Below are 16,041 nucleotides of genomic sequence, written 5' to 3'. Positions count from 1 at the left end.
GTGGTCACCAGTACTTAGTGGATTGGGAGGGTTACGGTCCTGAGGAGAGGAGTTGGGTTCCATCTCGGGACGTGCTGGACCGTTCGTTGATTGATGATTTCCTTCGTTGCCGCCAGGGTTCTCCTCGAGTGCGCCAGGAGGCGCTCGGTGAGTGGGGGGTACTGTCATGTTTTGTCTTTGATCATCATGTCTTGTCCTGTGCTTCCCTCTGCTGGTCTTATTAGGTTCTTTCCCTCTTTCTATCCCTCTCTCTCCCTCCCTCCTTCTCCCTCTCTCGTCTCTCTCTTCTATCGTTCCGTTCCTGCTCCCAGCTGTTTCTCATTCTCCTAACCACCTCATTACTCTTTCACACCCTGTCCCCTATTTTGCCTCTGATTAGAGTCCCTATTTCTCCCTCTGTTTTCCGCTTCTGTCCTTGTCGGATTCTTGTTTGATGTTTGCTGTTCTGTGTCCTTGTTCCGCCCTGTCGTGTTTTTGCCTTCTTCAGATGCTGCGTGTGAGCAGGTGTCTATGTCAGCTACGGCCTGTGCCTTCCTGAAGCGACCTGCAGTCTGTGGTCGCGTTCAGTCGTTCCTCTCTACTGACGGAGAGGATTTCAGTTTCCTGTTTTGGATTTACCTTTGATATTATCCAGGAGAATCATGTTTGTTTTAGACTGGAATAAAGACTCTGTTTCTATGAAGTCGCTTTTGGGTACTCATTCACCAGCATAACTAACTAAGAGTTCATGTGTTATTTCATAGTTTTGATGTCTTCACTATTATTCTACAATGTAGAAAATAGTAAAAAATAAAGAAAAACCCTTGAATGAGTAGGTGTGTCCAAACTTTTGACTGATACTGTATATATATATATTTTTTTTTTCCTAAGTAGAGCTTTGAGATTAATCAAATCAAATGTTATTTGTCACATGCTCCGAATACAACAGGTGTAGACCTTACAGTGAAATGCTTACTTACAAGCCCTTAACCAACAATGCTTTAAGAAGTTTCAAGAATAAATAAGTGTTAAGTAAAAAATAGATAAGTAAAAAATAGATAGTTGAGGTCATTTTGAATGGGACACCTGGTCATCGTGTAGAAGGGTTCTTTAGGTGTTTGGAATGTTAACCTGTTGTTATAGTGTGCCATGTCTGCCGTCACCAGGGTAAAGACATCCTCTACAGTAGGCCTTAATGACCAAACACATTTAGCCACTGATTATAATGCTGATGTTTAATAAACATGTCAAATATAAGARATAGCTATTGTTATAATGAATGGAGGATAGAGAATGGCTTTTATCTAACACAGATGTTGGCTTGGTGAGGTTATAATAGGCAGCGTGTGCCTATGGCCTATGGTAGCCAAGCTACACACCGACTGTATACCACGCCAGACACCTGCTATGGAACAGAATGCTTTGCCATCAAACAAAATGCATCTTTATATCATGCATTTTCACACACGATAGAAGAGGCCGTGATGGAAAGGGGGGATGAGTTGAGCATGAATGTGTCCCTCAAATTCAAATATTCGACATGTTATTTTTGCTCTCACTGTAGGGGACTGAAGGAGCGCATCCAATCCTGCTCAGTGCGTGATGCGCAGCCGTGAGTCATGACCGCAAACATGGCACGATGGCACAGGGGGCGGGTTTGTTATACCTAACCTGTATGCGCCCTGCCTATAGGCCTACCACGACTACAGCTCCCCTGCTGTCATTGTGCACTTCATATGTCAATCTGAACACCAAACGCAGCGCCTCCTCGCAATTATCGCGGTTGCATAAAAATATATGATTAATCCGTTATAGAGGCGAATTTGGGTTCGTTCGGAATGAGGCTTTGACTCCATCCGAGCAAAACGACCCGACCAAAACATTATTATAGCACAGGACATCAACATTTAACCGATGCTCATTTACAGCAGGTGGCGTTGCTTGTATAATCTATAATCGCGTTTCGATCCGGACCTTGGATTGGATCTTCCTGTTGTTCAGATTCAGCACTGGACAGCGACCGATTTTGTCGCTCGGGCATTCAAAACGACAAGGAATCCTCGAGAAAGGGTAGGTCTAAATGAGAAATGGCTATAGAAAAATAATAGATTGATTTATGTCGATGTATTTATTATTAACGTGTTGCCTGTAAGCAAAACATAATATTCGATGCAACGCGTTTCATTTTGTGTCGGTTATTTTTCATCTTGATGCATGTAATCTATGGAATTATGTCTACAAATTTGCACGGCTTTATAGATGGCTTTTAGAGACAGATTTGAACAGGACCTCATTCCCCAAATGCCCTTGAAAATAATGGTGTGTGTGCAGTGTTGGAGGCAAACAACTGCGCAATCCTACTCTGACTGCCTCGTTTTCCCTGTCTCTCCTCAGTCGAATCGACCCTTGCTTGGCTCGGGGCAATGCGCGGCTAGATGACTTCACTACATCAACAAGCACGGTAGCCCTGGACTAAATATATCACCACATCCCCCTGCCTTCTCTCTTCCTTCTCTCTCATCTTGAGCGCCTCCCGCCCGCTAGCACCATGGGTAACCGAGGAATGGAGGATTTGATCCCGCTGGTCAATAAACTCCAGGACGCTTTCAGCGGCATCGGTCAGAGCTGCAATCTTGACCTGCCACAGATCGCGGTAGTCGGCGGACAGAGCGCTGGCAAGAGCTCGGTGTTGGAGAACTTCGTTGGCAGGTAGGTTCAACGATTAGCAGCCAAGCACAACACGTCAAATTCATTACTAATACTAGGGCTAGAAATAATCCAATCTCCTGTTAACCTTGGGGATGTCCTGTCACGGCCAATTTATCCTCAGTCGTGTCCATCCCCGTCACGTTTTGTTTTCCCAGAGGACGCACGCGCTGTGGCGTCCCTGATCATCTCGTAGCCAGGAYCTCGAGCTCGTCTCCATCTTATTTTCAACGCACATTCCTATTGCATTGCAGGCTATATGACAGGGGAGCCGGTATTTGGGTTACCGCAACACCCTCGGGATTTCAGCCCCATCCAGCCTTTCATTCCTTGAAATATCAATATCTTCAGTAGAACTACCATTTTAACAGAGACAATATTTGTTTTCAATCACTTTACACAAATCCATGTCTCTATCTGTAAACTATACATATATAATGTCTATAGGCCTACAGTATTGGGTTGAAATATAACATGTCCACCCCACCACCTGCATAAAGGTTGCTTTAGAACCCGAGATGTCTGCTGTGGTCTCCTGGTTTCAATAGCATTTCTAGTCATTACAGCAGAAACTGTATCAATACTGCCTATCTCACTGCTGTGACACAACTGACTATCCCTTTCTAATTTCTGTCAAACAAGTGAGATTCATAGGCTGTTGTTGCTTCAGAGTGAATGAAGGACGTAAACCTCTGTAGATGAAAGCATCTTTAGGTGAAGAGTAATTATTTGTCCATCCTTTTGCCTATTGGTTTATTTCAAGACATCTATTTACCAATGAATGGATTGAAACTGTAATGCGAGACTGAATTGAATGACGGCTGAATCATCTGGTTGAGTATTATGTTACCAATTATCATTTGTCCCAAGACAAATGCGGGTAACAGATAGCCTAGCGGTAAGAGAGTTGGGCCAGTAACCAAAAGGTTTCTAGTTTGAATCCAAAATAGACAAGGTGGTGAAAAATCTGCCAATGTGCCCTTGAGCAAGGCACTTAGGCCAGATTGCTCCAGGGTCGCCGTTGATAATGGCAGACCCTGGCCGCAACCCCACTCTCTGAGGGTGTCTCAGGGAGAGTTGGGATATGCAAAAACACATTTCCAATTCACACATGGGTATAATACATGCTTTTACATGTGTGAAATAGGACAAATACAAGTGCCTACATTATTATAAGACGAATCCTCTGTATCCTCTGTACTGTAGTTGATTAAAGGTATTTCGGATGTGGGTGTCTCAGAGGGTGAATGATATTGTCTGTAAAATAAGTAATGAAATGACTTTTGTAAGGACTGTTGGATATGCAGTACAAATACCTGTCATCACTCTTCTCTCATCTTATTACATTGATATGATCAAGTCAGTTCTGCTGTCAATTGTGAAGAAGAGTTTCCATTCGATTTTGTTCACTGTGGGATGAATTGGTACTGTAAATTATGACACAGTGTGGCCCTTGAATGTGGTTTGTAAATAAACAGATGCCATTGGATAGAGACAGAGGATGCTATAGAGTAGTCTGACAAGTCAGACAACTGTTTCTGTATTATGACCTATGTCTACAAATATTTACAGACAAACGTGAATGGTAAAGACTGGTAATTGATGCTATGTATGAAAATGTTTCTGCTATCGCCAGGGTTGTATTCATTAGTGCACACCGTAGCAAAACCTTTTGAAACGGAAATAAGAGGGTTTCTTATTGGACAAGATTCCGGAGTCCCGCCCTGTTTGTCCGTTTTCTTCCATTTGGTGCGTAGGAAATACGACCCAGGTCCAGATAGATGAGGTGCAGGGTTGTTGTCAGCAGCAGCATCAGTCAAAGCTCAGCCGGCCACCCCTGAGACCTGGGATCCAGCTGAGTAATGATCCTGCTGTCCAGGGTTGGCTCCCCCACAACACTGCTGAATGGACACCAGGGTTCTGACTCATCTTTTCTGCTATCCCATAGATAGAGGGCAATCTCATGATCAATATTCATCTAGCCTAGCCGTTGTTTCAATTGCGTCAGGATTGTAGCGTTCAACTGTGTGAGAAGAAATGACAAGTGTCCTAAACATACATATAGACAAGTGACATGCAAACACATGAGCCAACACTCACGCACACACACTCAATCTCTCTCTCGTCTGGTAGCAGACTGGTATGTACTGAAGTCATCATTTTTAGTTTATTTTCAGTACAGTATGTGGTGAATTTTCAAAACTCGTAGTACAAAACTCCAAACTGGTAACACTTGTTGCGTCTTACATTTAAAACCTTTCATTGTGCATTTATTTTGTTTGTTGACATATTTCACCACACAACCATTGATCGATCCAAAATATAAGTTTACTGTGAAATATAATGAACAACCAGTTCACCAGTTCATGTAAGATACATTTTTAAAAATTGCCCTTTGAATGTAGTATGCAACAGTACTGTAAATTACACTACATTACTGTTTTCCCATCAGGCAATACATTTGCACTACCCATAAAAATGCACTGAACATCAAATTTCCAAAATGTCTACCTCATGAGTGACCATTGAAGGCATCTTTCACAATGTTATAAATTGAAAGAAACATCATGTTTAGCAGGCACTAGTTTGCATCAAGCCTATCTTGAGCATTTGGCCACAGGTTCTCATCAAAATTGCAGTAAATATCCTCATTGTTCATGTACCTGGAGAAAAAACAAGCCTGATATAGGTCTGGATTCATCCATGACCTGAAGGAGAGTGGCACGCTCATGGCAATCTTCCACCTGTATTCTATTTCACAGTATTGTAGTGGTCCTGTACGTGGCTRAGTTCATTAGAGCATGGCACTAGCCAGAGTTGTGGGTTCGATTCCCACTGGGGTTACATACCAAAATGTGTGGACTGTTGTCACTTTGGATAACAGTGTCAGCTACGTAAATTGCATATTTTACAGTACTGTATTGGCCAATGAAATTTGAGTAAAGTACTGTAGCTTCATTTTGGATACATGTTTACTGTACAGGGAATGCATTTCTTTCTTGTTTTGGACTTTCTGGATTATTTGCGRATTTGTTTTATATTGTTATTGCATTACTGCACTTTAGGAGCTAGAAACACAAGCATTTCGATGCACCTGCTATAACATCTGCTAATCTGTGTACGCGACCAATAAACGTTGATTTGTTACATATAGTACATCTCTGATCTTGTCAATATCAGATTTTTTTTTTAAGTACTTTGAATTAAAATCATAACTATCAAGGCACAGGGTGAGACCCAGATGCAGACACAGGAGGCAGATGGTTGGAGTCTTACAATGTTTAATAATACAAAGGGATAGGCAAGAGAATGGTCGTGGACAGGCAAAAGGTCAACCAGATCAGAGTCCGGGAAGTACAGAGTGGCAGACAGTCTCGTTCGTGGTCAAGGCAGAAAGAATGGTCAGGCAGGCGGGTACAGAGTCCAGAAACAGGCAAGGGTCAAAAACCAGGAGGACTCAAAAAAGGAGAATAGCAAAAGGAGTATGGGAAAAACCGCTTGTTGACTTGACTAAACATACAAGACGAACTGGCACAGAGAGACAGGAAACACAGGGATAAATACTCTGGGGAAAATAAGCAACACCTGGAGGGGGTGGAGACAATCACAGGAACAGGTGAAACAGATCAGGGCATGACAATAACAGCCATCACCATAGTAGTACATTCTGGTGTATATCATACTTTTTATGTTTGTACTTCACAGACATACATTTTTATTATGTAGTTCTCAAAATCTGTAGTAGACAAACCAGTTTACATGTTAAATCTACAGGTTTACCAAACGGTTAAGTGATCATCGATTAAAAGCAGTCGGATTAAGTAATAGTAAAATATATTTAAAGAAAAGAGAAGAGAATAATTTCAAAGTAATGTGAGCATTGCAGTGTGGAAGGCAATTACTTTATATGAACATGTACCGTGACTTTCGGAAAGCATTCAGACCCCTTGACTTAGTCTAAAATTGATTAAATCTTTTTTTTTACTTCATCAATCTACACACAATATTCCATAATGACAAAGCATAAACAGGTTTTTAGACATTTAAAAATGGAAATATTCTCTTTTTTTTATGACTCGGAAGGGCAGCTAATAAAAACAAATTCTTATTTACAATGACGGACTAACCTGGCCAAACCCAGACAAATGCTGGGCCAATTGTGCGCCACCCTATGGGACTCCCGATCACAGCCAGAAGTGATTCAGACTGGATTCAAACCAGGGACTGTAGTGACACCTCTTGCACTGAGATGCAGTGCCTTAGAACGCTGCGCCACTCATGAGCCCAGACCCTTTACTCAGTACTGATTACAGCCTCGAGTGGTTCTTGGGTATGACTCTAAAAGCTTGGCATACCTGTATTTGGGGAGTTTCAACCATTCTTCTCTGCAGATGCATTCAAGCTGTCAGGTTGGATGGGGAGCGTTGCTGCACAGCTATTTTCAGGTCTGACCTTGGGTGTTTGATCAGGTTCAAGTCCGGGCTCTGGTTGGGCCACACAAGGACATTCAGAGACTTGTCCCAAAGCCACTCCTGTATTGTCTTGGCTGTGTGCTCAGGGTCGTTGTCCTGTTGGAAGGTGAACCTTCACCGAAGTCTGAGGTCCTGAGCGCTCTGGAGCAGATTTTTACGAAGGATATCTCTGTACTTTGTTCCGTTCATCTTTCCCTCGATCCTGACTAGTCTTCCAGTCCCTGCCGCTGAAAAACATCCCCACATCATGATGCTGCGACCACCATGCTTCACCGTAGGGATGGTGCCAGGTTTCCTACAGACATGACTCTTGGCATTCAGGCCAAAGAGTTCAATCTTGGTTTCATCAGACCAGAGAATCTTGTTTGTGGAAAAAGTAAAGGGGTCTGAACACTTTCCGAAGGCACTGAATTGCAATGCTAAACATGTAGTTTTAGATGAAACACTAATTAAGTTGCAATGCTAAACATGTAGTTTTAGATGAAACACTAATTAGGTTGCAATGCAAACATGTAGTTTTAGATGAAACACTAATTAGGTTGCAATGCTAAACATGTAGTTTTAGATGAACACTAATTAAGTTGCAATGCTAAACATGCAGTTTTAGATGAAACACTAATTAAGTTGCATGCTAAACATGTAGTTTTAGATGAAACACTAATTAAGTTCCGTGGAAAAAAGACTATGCTTTTGTGTGTTGTACTTATTCAATTGAAAATGTGGTTAGAGTTTTGAAACAACTGCCTTTTTGATGATCTGTTTTGAGTTTTGTACAAAGAGTTGTGAAAATGAACCACTACTTGTGAAAATGGCACCAAAGCGATAAAAAGACTTTAAATGAGTGCTCTGCTACCTGCTGCTTTGCATGCTGTTCATGTTGACCTCTTGTGCATGAACTACTTTATTTCATCAGCATCAGCTAAGCGAATCAGGACTGTTCAGGTGGTTCAGAGGGTAAACTGGACTGTATAATCAGTTGGATTTACCAAAGAGCCTGATGACATTTTCAGTGAAAATGTTTTTCTGTTGATATTATCAAATCTCTTCCTCTGTGTGGTTTAATTCATTCTACGTTATCTGGTTGGTTGTGTGTTCAGTAGGTGTGAGACTTTACATCATGGCAGTTAGTGTCTGTTGGTGGTTGGCCAAGGGTTCACAAGGCCTCAGTCTCCCATAATGCAACAAAATCACCAGTAGTGTCACCTTCAACCTAGTCTCCCTAAGCCAGACCCCATCTTTTTGTCACATCCACAAGGTTACATTTAAACTCACCTCCTCTCTTTGTAACTTTCCTGATTTTCTGTCCCTCTGTGTAACTGTCCTGATTGTCTGTCCCTCTGTGTAACTGTCCTGATTGTCTGTCCCTCTGTGTAACTGTCGATCTGTGTCCTGTCCTATTCTGTCTGTACTGTCCTGATTGTCTGTCCTCTGTGTAACTGTCCTGATTGTCTGTCCTCGTGGTAACTGTCCTGATTGTCTGTCCCTCTGTGTAACTGTCCAAATTGGCTGTCTCTAGGGTTTTGGCACAATTATAGTATAATCATGTAACCAACAATTATGGACAATAATTGTGACAAAAAACATTATTGTCATAATCATCTTAATATTATTTTAGAAGTAGGGTATGTTGTAGTTGTATTCATATAGGTATTGACGTAGTTGTATTCATTAGGTATTTGTTAGTTGTATTCATTAGGGATGTTTGTATTTGTATTCATTAGGTATGTTGTATTGTATTCATTAGGTATGCTGTAGTTGTATTCATTAGGTATGTTGTCGTTGTAATCATTAGGTATGACGTAGTTGTAATCATTAGGTATGCTGTAGTTTGTATTCATTAGGTAATGACGTAGTTTTTTCATTAGGTATGTTGTGTTTTGTATTCATTAGGTATGTTGTAGTTGGTATTCATTAGGGTGTTGTAGTTTTGTATTCATTAGGTATGTTGTATTTTGTATTCATTAGGTATGTTGTAGTTGTATTCATTAGGTATGTTGTAGTTGTTTTCATTAGGTATGTTGTAGTTGTATTCATTAGGTATGCTGTAGTTGTATTCATTAGGTATGTTGTATTTGTATTCATTAGGTATGTTGTAGTTGTATTCATTAGGAAGGTTGTAGATGTATTGATTAGGGAGATTGTAGTTGTAATCATTGGTATGCTGTAGTTGTATTCATTAGGTATGTTTGTATGTTGTATTCATTAGGTATGTTGTAATTTGTATTCATTAGGTATGTTGTTGTTGTATTCATTAGGTATGTTGTGTTTTGTATTCATTAGGTATGTTGTAGTGGTATTCATTAGGTATGTTTATTTTGTATTCATTAGTGATGTGTAGTTGTTATTCATTCAGGTATGTTGTATTTTGTAATTCATTAGGTATGTTGTATTTTGTATTCATTAGGTATGTTGTAGTTGTTTCATTAGGTATGTTGTATTTGTATTCATTAGTGATGTTGTAGCTCATTTCCAAATATGCATTATGATGCGTTACCAGCTTAAAACATTTTTAAACAAAAATGACAATTATTATAATAACCGAGGCTATTTGCGTGATAAATAATAGTTTCCCAAATGTCCATAATCATCACAGCTGTTTCTTTGTGTTGTTGTCTTGATTGGTTGTCTGTCTACAGGGACTTCCTGCCCCGAGGCTCTGGGATCGTCACCCGCAGGCCCCTTGTTCTGCAGCTCATCAGTGCCAATGCAGGTAACACACGCGCTCGCACGCACGCTCACACACACACACACAGACACACACACACATACCTATCTGCATCTTTCTTCACAGAATGGGCAGAGTTCTTACACTGCAAAGGGAAGAAATTCACTGACTTCGATGAGGTTCGCCAGGAGATTGAGGCGGAGACTGACCGCATTACTGGGGCCAATAAGGGCATATCTCCCGTCCCCATCAACCTGCGCGTCTACTCCCCACATGGTACATATACCTAACCCCTCATCCACCCTCTTTCTCTCTCTTACTCTCTCTCCCTCCCCCTCTTTTATCTCTCTCTCTCCCTCTCATATATATCTCTGTGCTCTCCTTCCCTACTGTGTTCATTAATATTCACTATAAGATGTGTCCTCCTCTTTCCTTTCCCCCCTGCCTGCAGTGCTGAACCTGACAATGATTGACCTGCCAGGCATCACCAAGGTGCCCGTGGGGGACCAGCCAGTGGACATTGAGCAGCAGATCAGAGACATGATCATGCAGTTCATCTGCAGGGAGAGCTGTCTCATCCTGGCTGTCACCCCGGCCAACTCTGACCTGGCCAACTCAGACGCCCTCAAACTGGCCAAAGACGTTGACCCCCAGGGTAAGATGTTGATCATATTGCTATATCACATTATGGGGTTAGCTGATATTTTAAACACCTATCCAGACGTTGAGAGATCTCGCAGGTATCTGCAATGAAGTCAGCCATGAACGTGGTCTTTGTGTTGTGACTGACTTCTGCCTTTGCCCCTTACCCTTTGACCTTTGACCCCAGGCCAGCGGACCATAGGAGTGATCACCAAGCTGGATCTGATGGATGAGGGAACAGACGCCAGGGAAGTCCTGGAGAACAAGCTGCTGCCCCTAAGGAGAGGTGGGACATCTCTTTCTCTCTGTCTGTCTCTTACTCACTCTTTCTCTGTCATTCTACCAATCTCTCTCTTTCTTTGTCCCTCTTTCTCCATCTCTATATCCACCGATCTACTTCAGTCATCTTTGGTATCAGCTTTTCTGTTTTATCCTCCGCACTCGCCTTACATTTTGGTCCCATTTTATTGTATCTCAGTCATGTCTTTTCCATCATCCCGTCTGTCTGTGTTTGCTGCCAGGATGGATTGGAGTGGTTTCACCCTGTCCATCTGTGTGTGTTGCCAGGTTATATTGGCAGTGGTTTCACACCTGCCCATCATGTGTGCTTGTTGCCAGGTTCTAATTGAGTGGTTTCACCCTGTCCATCTGTGTGTGTTGCCAGGTTCTATTGGAGTGGGTTTCACACTGTCCATCTGTGTGTGTTGCCAGGTTATATTGGAGTGGTTTCACACTGCCATCTGTGTGTGTTGCCAGGTTATATTGGAGTGGTTCCACCCGTCCATCTGTGTGTGTTGCCAGTTCTATTGGGAGTGGTTTCACACTGTCCATCTGTGTGTTTGCCCAGGTTATATTGGAGTGGTTTCACACTGCCCATCTGTGTGTGTTGCAGGTTATATTGGAGTGGTTTCACCCTGTCCATCTGTGTGTGTTGCCAGTTATATTGGAGTGGTTTCACACTGCCCATCTGTGTGTGTTGCCAAGGTTCTATTGGAGTGGTTTCACCCTGTCCATCTGTGTGTGTTGCAGGTTATATTGGAGTGGTTTCACCTGCCATCTGTGTGTGTTGCCATGTTTATTGGAGTGGTTTCACCCTGTCCATCTGGTGTGGTGTTTGGCCAAGTTTTATTGCGAGTGGTTTCACCACTGCCCATCTGTGTGTGTTGCCAGTTCTATTGGAGTGGTTTCACCTGTCCATCTGTGTTGTGTTGCCAGGTTATATTGGAGTGGTTTCACCTGTCCATCTGTGTGTGTGCCAGGTTCTATTCGAGTGGTTCACCCTGTCCATCTGTGTGTGTTGCCAGGTTATATTGGAGTGGTTTCACACTGCCCATCTGTGTGTGTTGCCAGGTTCTATTGGAGTGGTTTCACCCTGTCCATCTGTGTGGTTTGCCAGGTTTATATGGAGTGGTTTCACACTGCCCATCTGTGTGTGTTTGCCATGTTATATTGGAGTGGTTTCACCCTGTCCATCTGTGTGTGTTGCCAGTTTATTGGAGTGGTTTCACACTGCCATCTGTGTGTGTTGCCAGGTTATATTGGAGTGGTTTCACCCTGTCCATCTGTGTGTGTTGCCAGGTTCTATTGGAGTGGTTTCACCCCTGTCCATCTGTGTGTGTTGCAGGTTCTATTGGAGTGGTTTTCACCTGTCCATCTGTGTGTGTTGCCAGGTTCTATTGGAGTGGTTTCACCCTGTCCATCTGTGTGTGTTGCCAGGTTCTATTGGAGTGTTTCGCACGCCATCTGTGTGGAAGCCCTGAAGCCCAAGGCAAAATAAAATAATATAAATAACGTTAGACTCTTGATTATCTTGTTTGAACGACTTACTGTCTTTTTCAAATGACTTATTATTTTGTTTGAACGACTTAGTAAAAAAATATAATTCTTTTTTTTATACTAAGTAATTCAAACGACGATACTAAGTTTGTTAAAATGAGATGCTAAGTCATTTGAACAACGTATTATCTCATTGGACTACTTATTGTTATTTAGGTCTAATTATGGCATCATTGTTATGCAGGTTGTCAGACCGTTTAATGGTTGCTGCAGCCATTCATTCACTGTTCCATCCATTGATATTGATTATTAATGGACAGTTCTTTGATAGCCTGAAGTAGGGCTGCTTCTGAATGCCAGATCCCTGTAAGTGGGTGAGTGTGGAGCGAGGAGCAGAGCGTAATTCAAGCAGATAAAAAAAGGTTGTCGCCCATTCTCCCGCCTCCAATTTTATCTTGGTACTGCTCAGCCACAAGCTCTGGGCATGCTCTGCCTAGCATTTTCATTTCCTTTTATCACTATTGTTTTAATTAGGTCTATTTGGTTGTAATTATTTAGCCTACCCCACCCACAGTTTTTTAGTTTATATTCGACTGTCTAACATAGGTTATGTATTTTTTTTAAATTGCCTTCAAATGTATTAATGGATGTTTTGGGTAGGCAATATACAGGCTACTGTAAAATGTATTTTCGTGTTTCTTGGAATAGAAACATCCTAATATAACTCAATTTAATGAAGCTAAAATATCAGAAGTGAATCGTAAATAAATAAAGGCCAGTATCAGCTTATTTTCATAAATAAAGGGAATAAATAATATCAAACTGCAGCAGTGAGAATGATTTGCGCAAAGAAGCAAGCACCAACAAGCTTCACACCCTGTCCATCTGTGTGTGTTGCCAGGTTATATTGGAGTGGTTTCACCCTGTCCATCTGTCCATCTGTGTGTGTTGCCAGGTTCTTATGGAGTGGTTTCACCCTGTCCATTCTGTCCATCTGTGTGGTTGCCAGGTTCTATTGGAGTGGTTTCACGCCTGTCCAATTCTGTCCATCTGTGTGTGTTGCCAGTTCTTATTGGAGTGGTTTCACCCTGTCCATCTGTGTGTGTTGCCAGTTCTATTGGAGTGGTTTCACCCTGTCCATCTGTGTGTGTTGCCAGGTTCTATTGGTGGTTTCCCCTGTCCAGCTGTGTGTTTGCCAGGTTGTATTGGAGAGTGGTTTTACCCTGTCCACCTGTGTGTGTGTGCCAGGTTATATTGGAGTGTGTTTACTCCTGTCCATCTGTGTGTGTTTGCCAGGTTATATTTGGAGTGGTTTCACCCTGTCCATCTGTGTGTGTTGCCGGTTATATTGAGTGGTTTCACACTGCCCATCTGTGTGTGTGGCCAAGGTATATCGGAGTGGTTTCACACTGCCCCATCTGTGTGTGCAGCCAGGTTCTAATTGGAGTTGGTTTCACCCTGTCATCTGTGGCTTGATGTTGCGCCGGTTATATTGGAGTGGTTTCCACTGGCCCATCTGTCGCTGTGTTGCCAGGGTTCTATTGATGGTTTCACCCTGTCCATCTGTGTGTGTTGCAGTTACTGATAGGAGTGGTTTCACACTGCCCTCTGTGTGAAGCCCTGAAGGCCCAAGGCAAAAAAATAAATTAACGTAGACTGCTTGGATTATTTCTTGATTTGGAACGACTTACTGTCTTTTTTCAAAATGACTTATTATTATTGTTTGAACGACTTAGTAAAAGTATAATTCTTTTTTTACTAAGTAATTCAAACGAGATACTAAGTTGTTAAAATGAGTGCTAAGTTCGTTTGAACAACGTATTATCTCATTGAACTACTTAATTGTTATTTAGTTAATAGGCCCATCATTTTGTTATGCAGCTTGTCAGCACCGTTTAATGGGTTGGCTCCAAGCCATTCATTCACTGATTCCATCCATTTGATATGAATTATTAATGGACAGTTCTTTGAATAGCCTGAAGTAGGGCTGCTTTCTGAATGCCAGATCCTGTAAGTGGGGTGAGTGTGGAGCGAGGAGCGCAGAGCGTAATTCAAGCAGATAAAAAAAGGTTGTCGGCCCATCTTCTCGCTCCAATTTTCCTCTGTACTGCTCAGCCACAAGCTCTGGGCAGTGCTCTGGCCAGCATTCTCTCATGTTCCCTTTATCACTATTGTTTTTAATCTAGGTCTATTTGGTTTGTAATTACTTTAGCCTACCCCACCCATACAGTTTATATAGTTATATTCGACCTGTCTAAAGCATTAGGTTATGTAATTTTTTTTTTTATTGGCTTCAAAATGGTATTAAATGGAATGTTTTGGGTAGGCAGTATTTACAGGCTACTGTAAAATGTATTTTTCGTTGTTTCTTGAATAGAAACACACTCTAATATAACTCAATTTTAATGATCTAAAATATCAGAAGAAATCGTAAATAATAAGGCAGTATTCAGTCCTTTTATTTTACAATAAATAAAAGGGAATTAAAATAATATCAAACTGCCCAGCAGTGAAATGATTTGCGCAAAGAAGCAAGCCACCACAAGCTTCACACCCGCTGTCCATCATGTGGTGTGTTGCAAGGTTCTATTGGAGTTGTTCACCGCTGTCCATCTGCCATGCTGTGTGTGTTGCCAAGGTTCTATTGGATGGGTTTCACCCTGTCCACTTCTGGTCCATCTTGTGTTGTTGCCAGGGTTTCTATTGAGTGGTTTCACCCTGTTCCATCTGTGTGTAGTTGCCAGTATCTGATTTGGAGTGGTTTCACCCTGTCCATCTGTGTGTGTTGCCAGGTTATATTGGAGTGGTTTCACCCTGTCCATCTGTGTGTGTTGCCAGGTTATATTGGAGTGGTGAACCGCAGTCAGAAGGACATTGATGGGAAGAAAGACATCAAGATGGCTATGGCTGCTGAGAGGAAGTTCTTCCTCACTCACCCAGCCTACAGACACATGGCCGAAAAGATGGGCACCCCGTGCCTACAGAAAGTCCTCAACCAGGTAGGCTAACTGACAGACTGCAGACTGACCAGGTTATGAACAGTAACTGAGTCTCTCCTACAGGTTATTACATCCTTGCTAACCAGCATAAGAGGCTTGCTTAGCGACATTATATTTAGGGTCATTTTTGTGTTGTGTTGCCATAGCAATTGACCAACCACATCCGCGACACGCTGCCGGCGTTCCGTAGCAAGCTGCAGACCCAGCTTCTGTCTCTGGATAAGGAGGCAGAGGAGTACCGGGGATACCGCCCTGATGACCCGGGACGTAAGACCAAGCAACTGCTGCAGTGAGTTTCACACTCACAATCAGGGTTTGGGTCAATTGCGTTTTGATTCAGTATATTCAGTAAATCAACTGAAATTCCAATTTAAATTGTGTGTGTAGGATGGTGCAGCAGTTCTCTGTGGACTTTGAGAAGCGCATCGAGGGCTCTGGGGACCAGGTGGATACCGTAGAGCTCTCTGGTGGAGCCAAGATCAACCGTATCTTCCACGAGAGATTCCCTTTCGAACTGGTCAAGGTTAGATAGCTGGCTGATGCATATCTTGTTTCCTGGGGTGCTAGGCTGAAAAACAGTCTGTCAATCTCATTCTCAATCTCTCTTTCTCTCTCTGTCAGATGGAATGTGATGACAAGGAGATGCGGCGAGAGATCAGCTACGCCATCAAGAACATTCATGGTATCAGGTGGGTGTTTATTTTATATTATTACTGATTACCACTCTCATACCACCTCCACCTCTCACTCTCATACCACCTCCACCTCTCACTCTCATACCACCTCCACCTCTCACTCTCAT

The 16,041-nt window shown here is 42.3% G+C and overlaps 1 protein-coding gene across 1 annotated transcript in view; it reads left to right on the top strand.

The window, feature by feature from the left end:
• Positions 1-1,701: 1,701 nt before the first annotated feature.
• LOC111956411 (dynamin-3-like) overlaps positions 1,702-16,041 on the top strand; it is a 36,754-nt gene continuing 22,414 nt past the window's right edge. The window contains exons 1-10 of the mRNA XM_070436570.1: positions 1,702-2,049; positions 2,374-2,688; positions 9,794-9,867; positions 9,949-10,098; positions 10,274-10,477; positions 10,652-10,750; positions 15,079-15,239; positions 15,386-15,528; positions 15,627-15,762; positions 15,861-15,928. Coding sequence (XP_070292671.1) covers positions 2,528-2,688; positions 9,794-9,867; positions 9,949-10,098; positions 10,274-10,477; positions 10,652-10,750; positions 15,079-15,239; positions 15,386-15,528; positions 15,627-15,762; positions 15,861-15,928 — 1,196 coding nt within the window. The 5' untranslated portion in view covers positions 1,702-2,049; positions 2,374-2,527. The remainder of the gene's footprint in view (positions 2,050-2,373; positions 2,689-9,793; positions 9,868-9,948; positions 10,099-10,273; positions 10,478-10,651; positions 10,751-15,078; positions 15,240-15,385; positions 15,529-15,626; positions 15,763-15,860; positions 15,929-16,041) is intronic.

This window comes from Salvelinus sp. IW2-2015, linkage group LG32, assembly GCF_002910315.2.
Source record: "Salvelinus sp. IW2-2015 linkage group LG32, ASM291031v2, whole genome shotgun sequence".
Taxonomy (NCBI): domain Eukaryota; kingdom Metazoa; phylum Chordata; class Actinopteri; order Salmoniformes; family Salmonidae; genus Salvelinus; species Salvelinus sp. IW2-2015.
The sequence above is the reverse complement of the archived record's forward strand: the minus strand, read 5'-3'. Positions and strand labels throughout refer to the sequence as shown.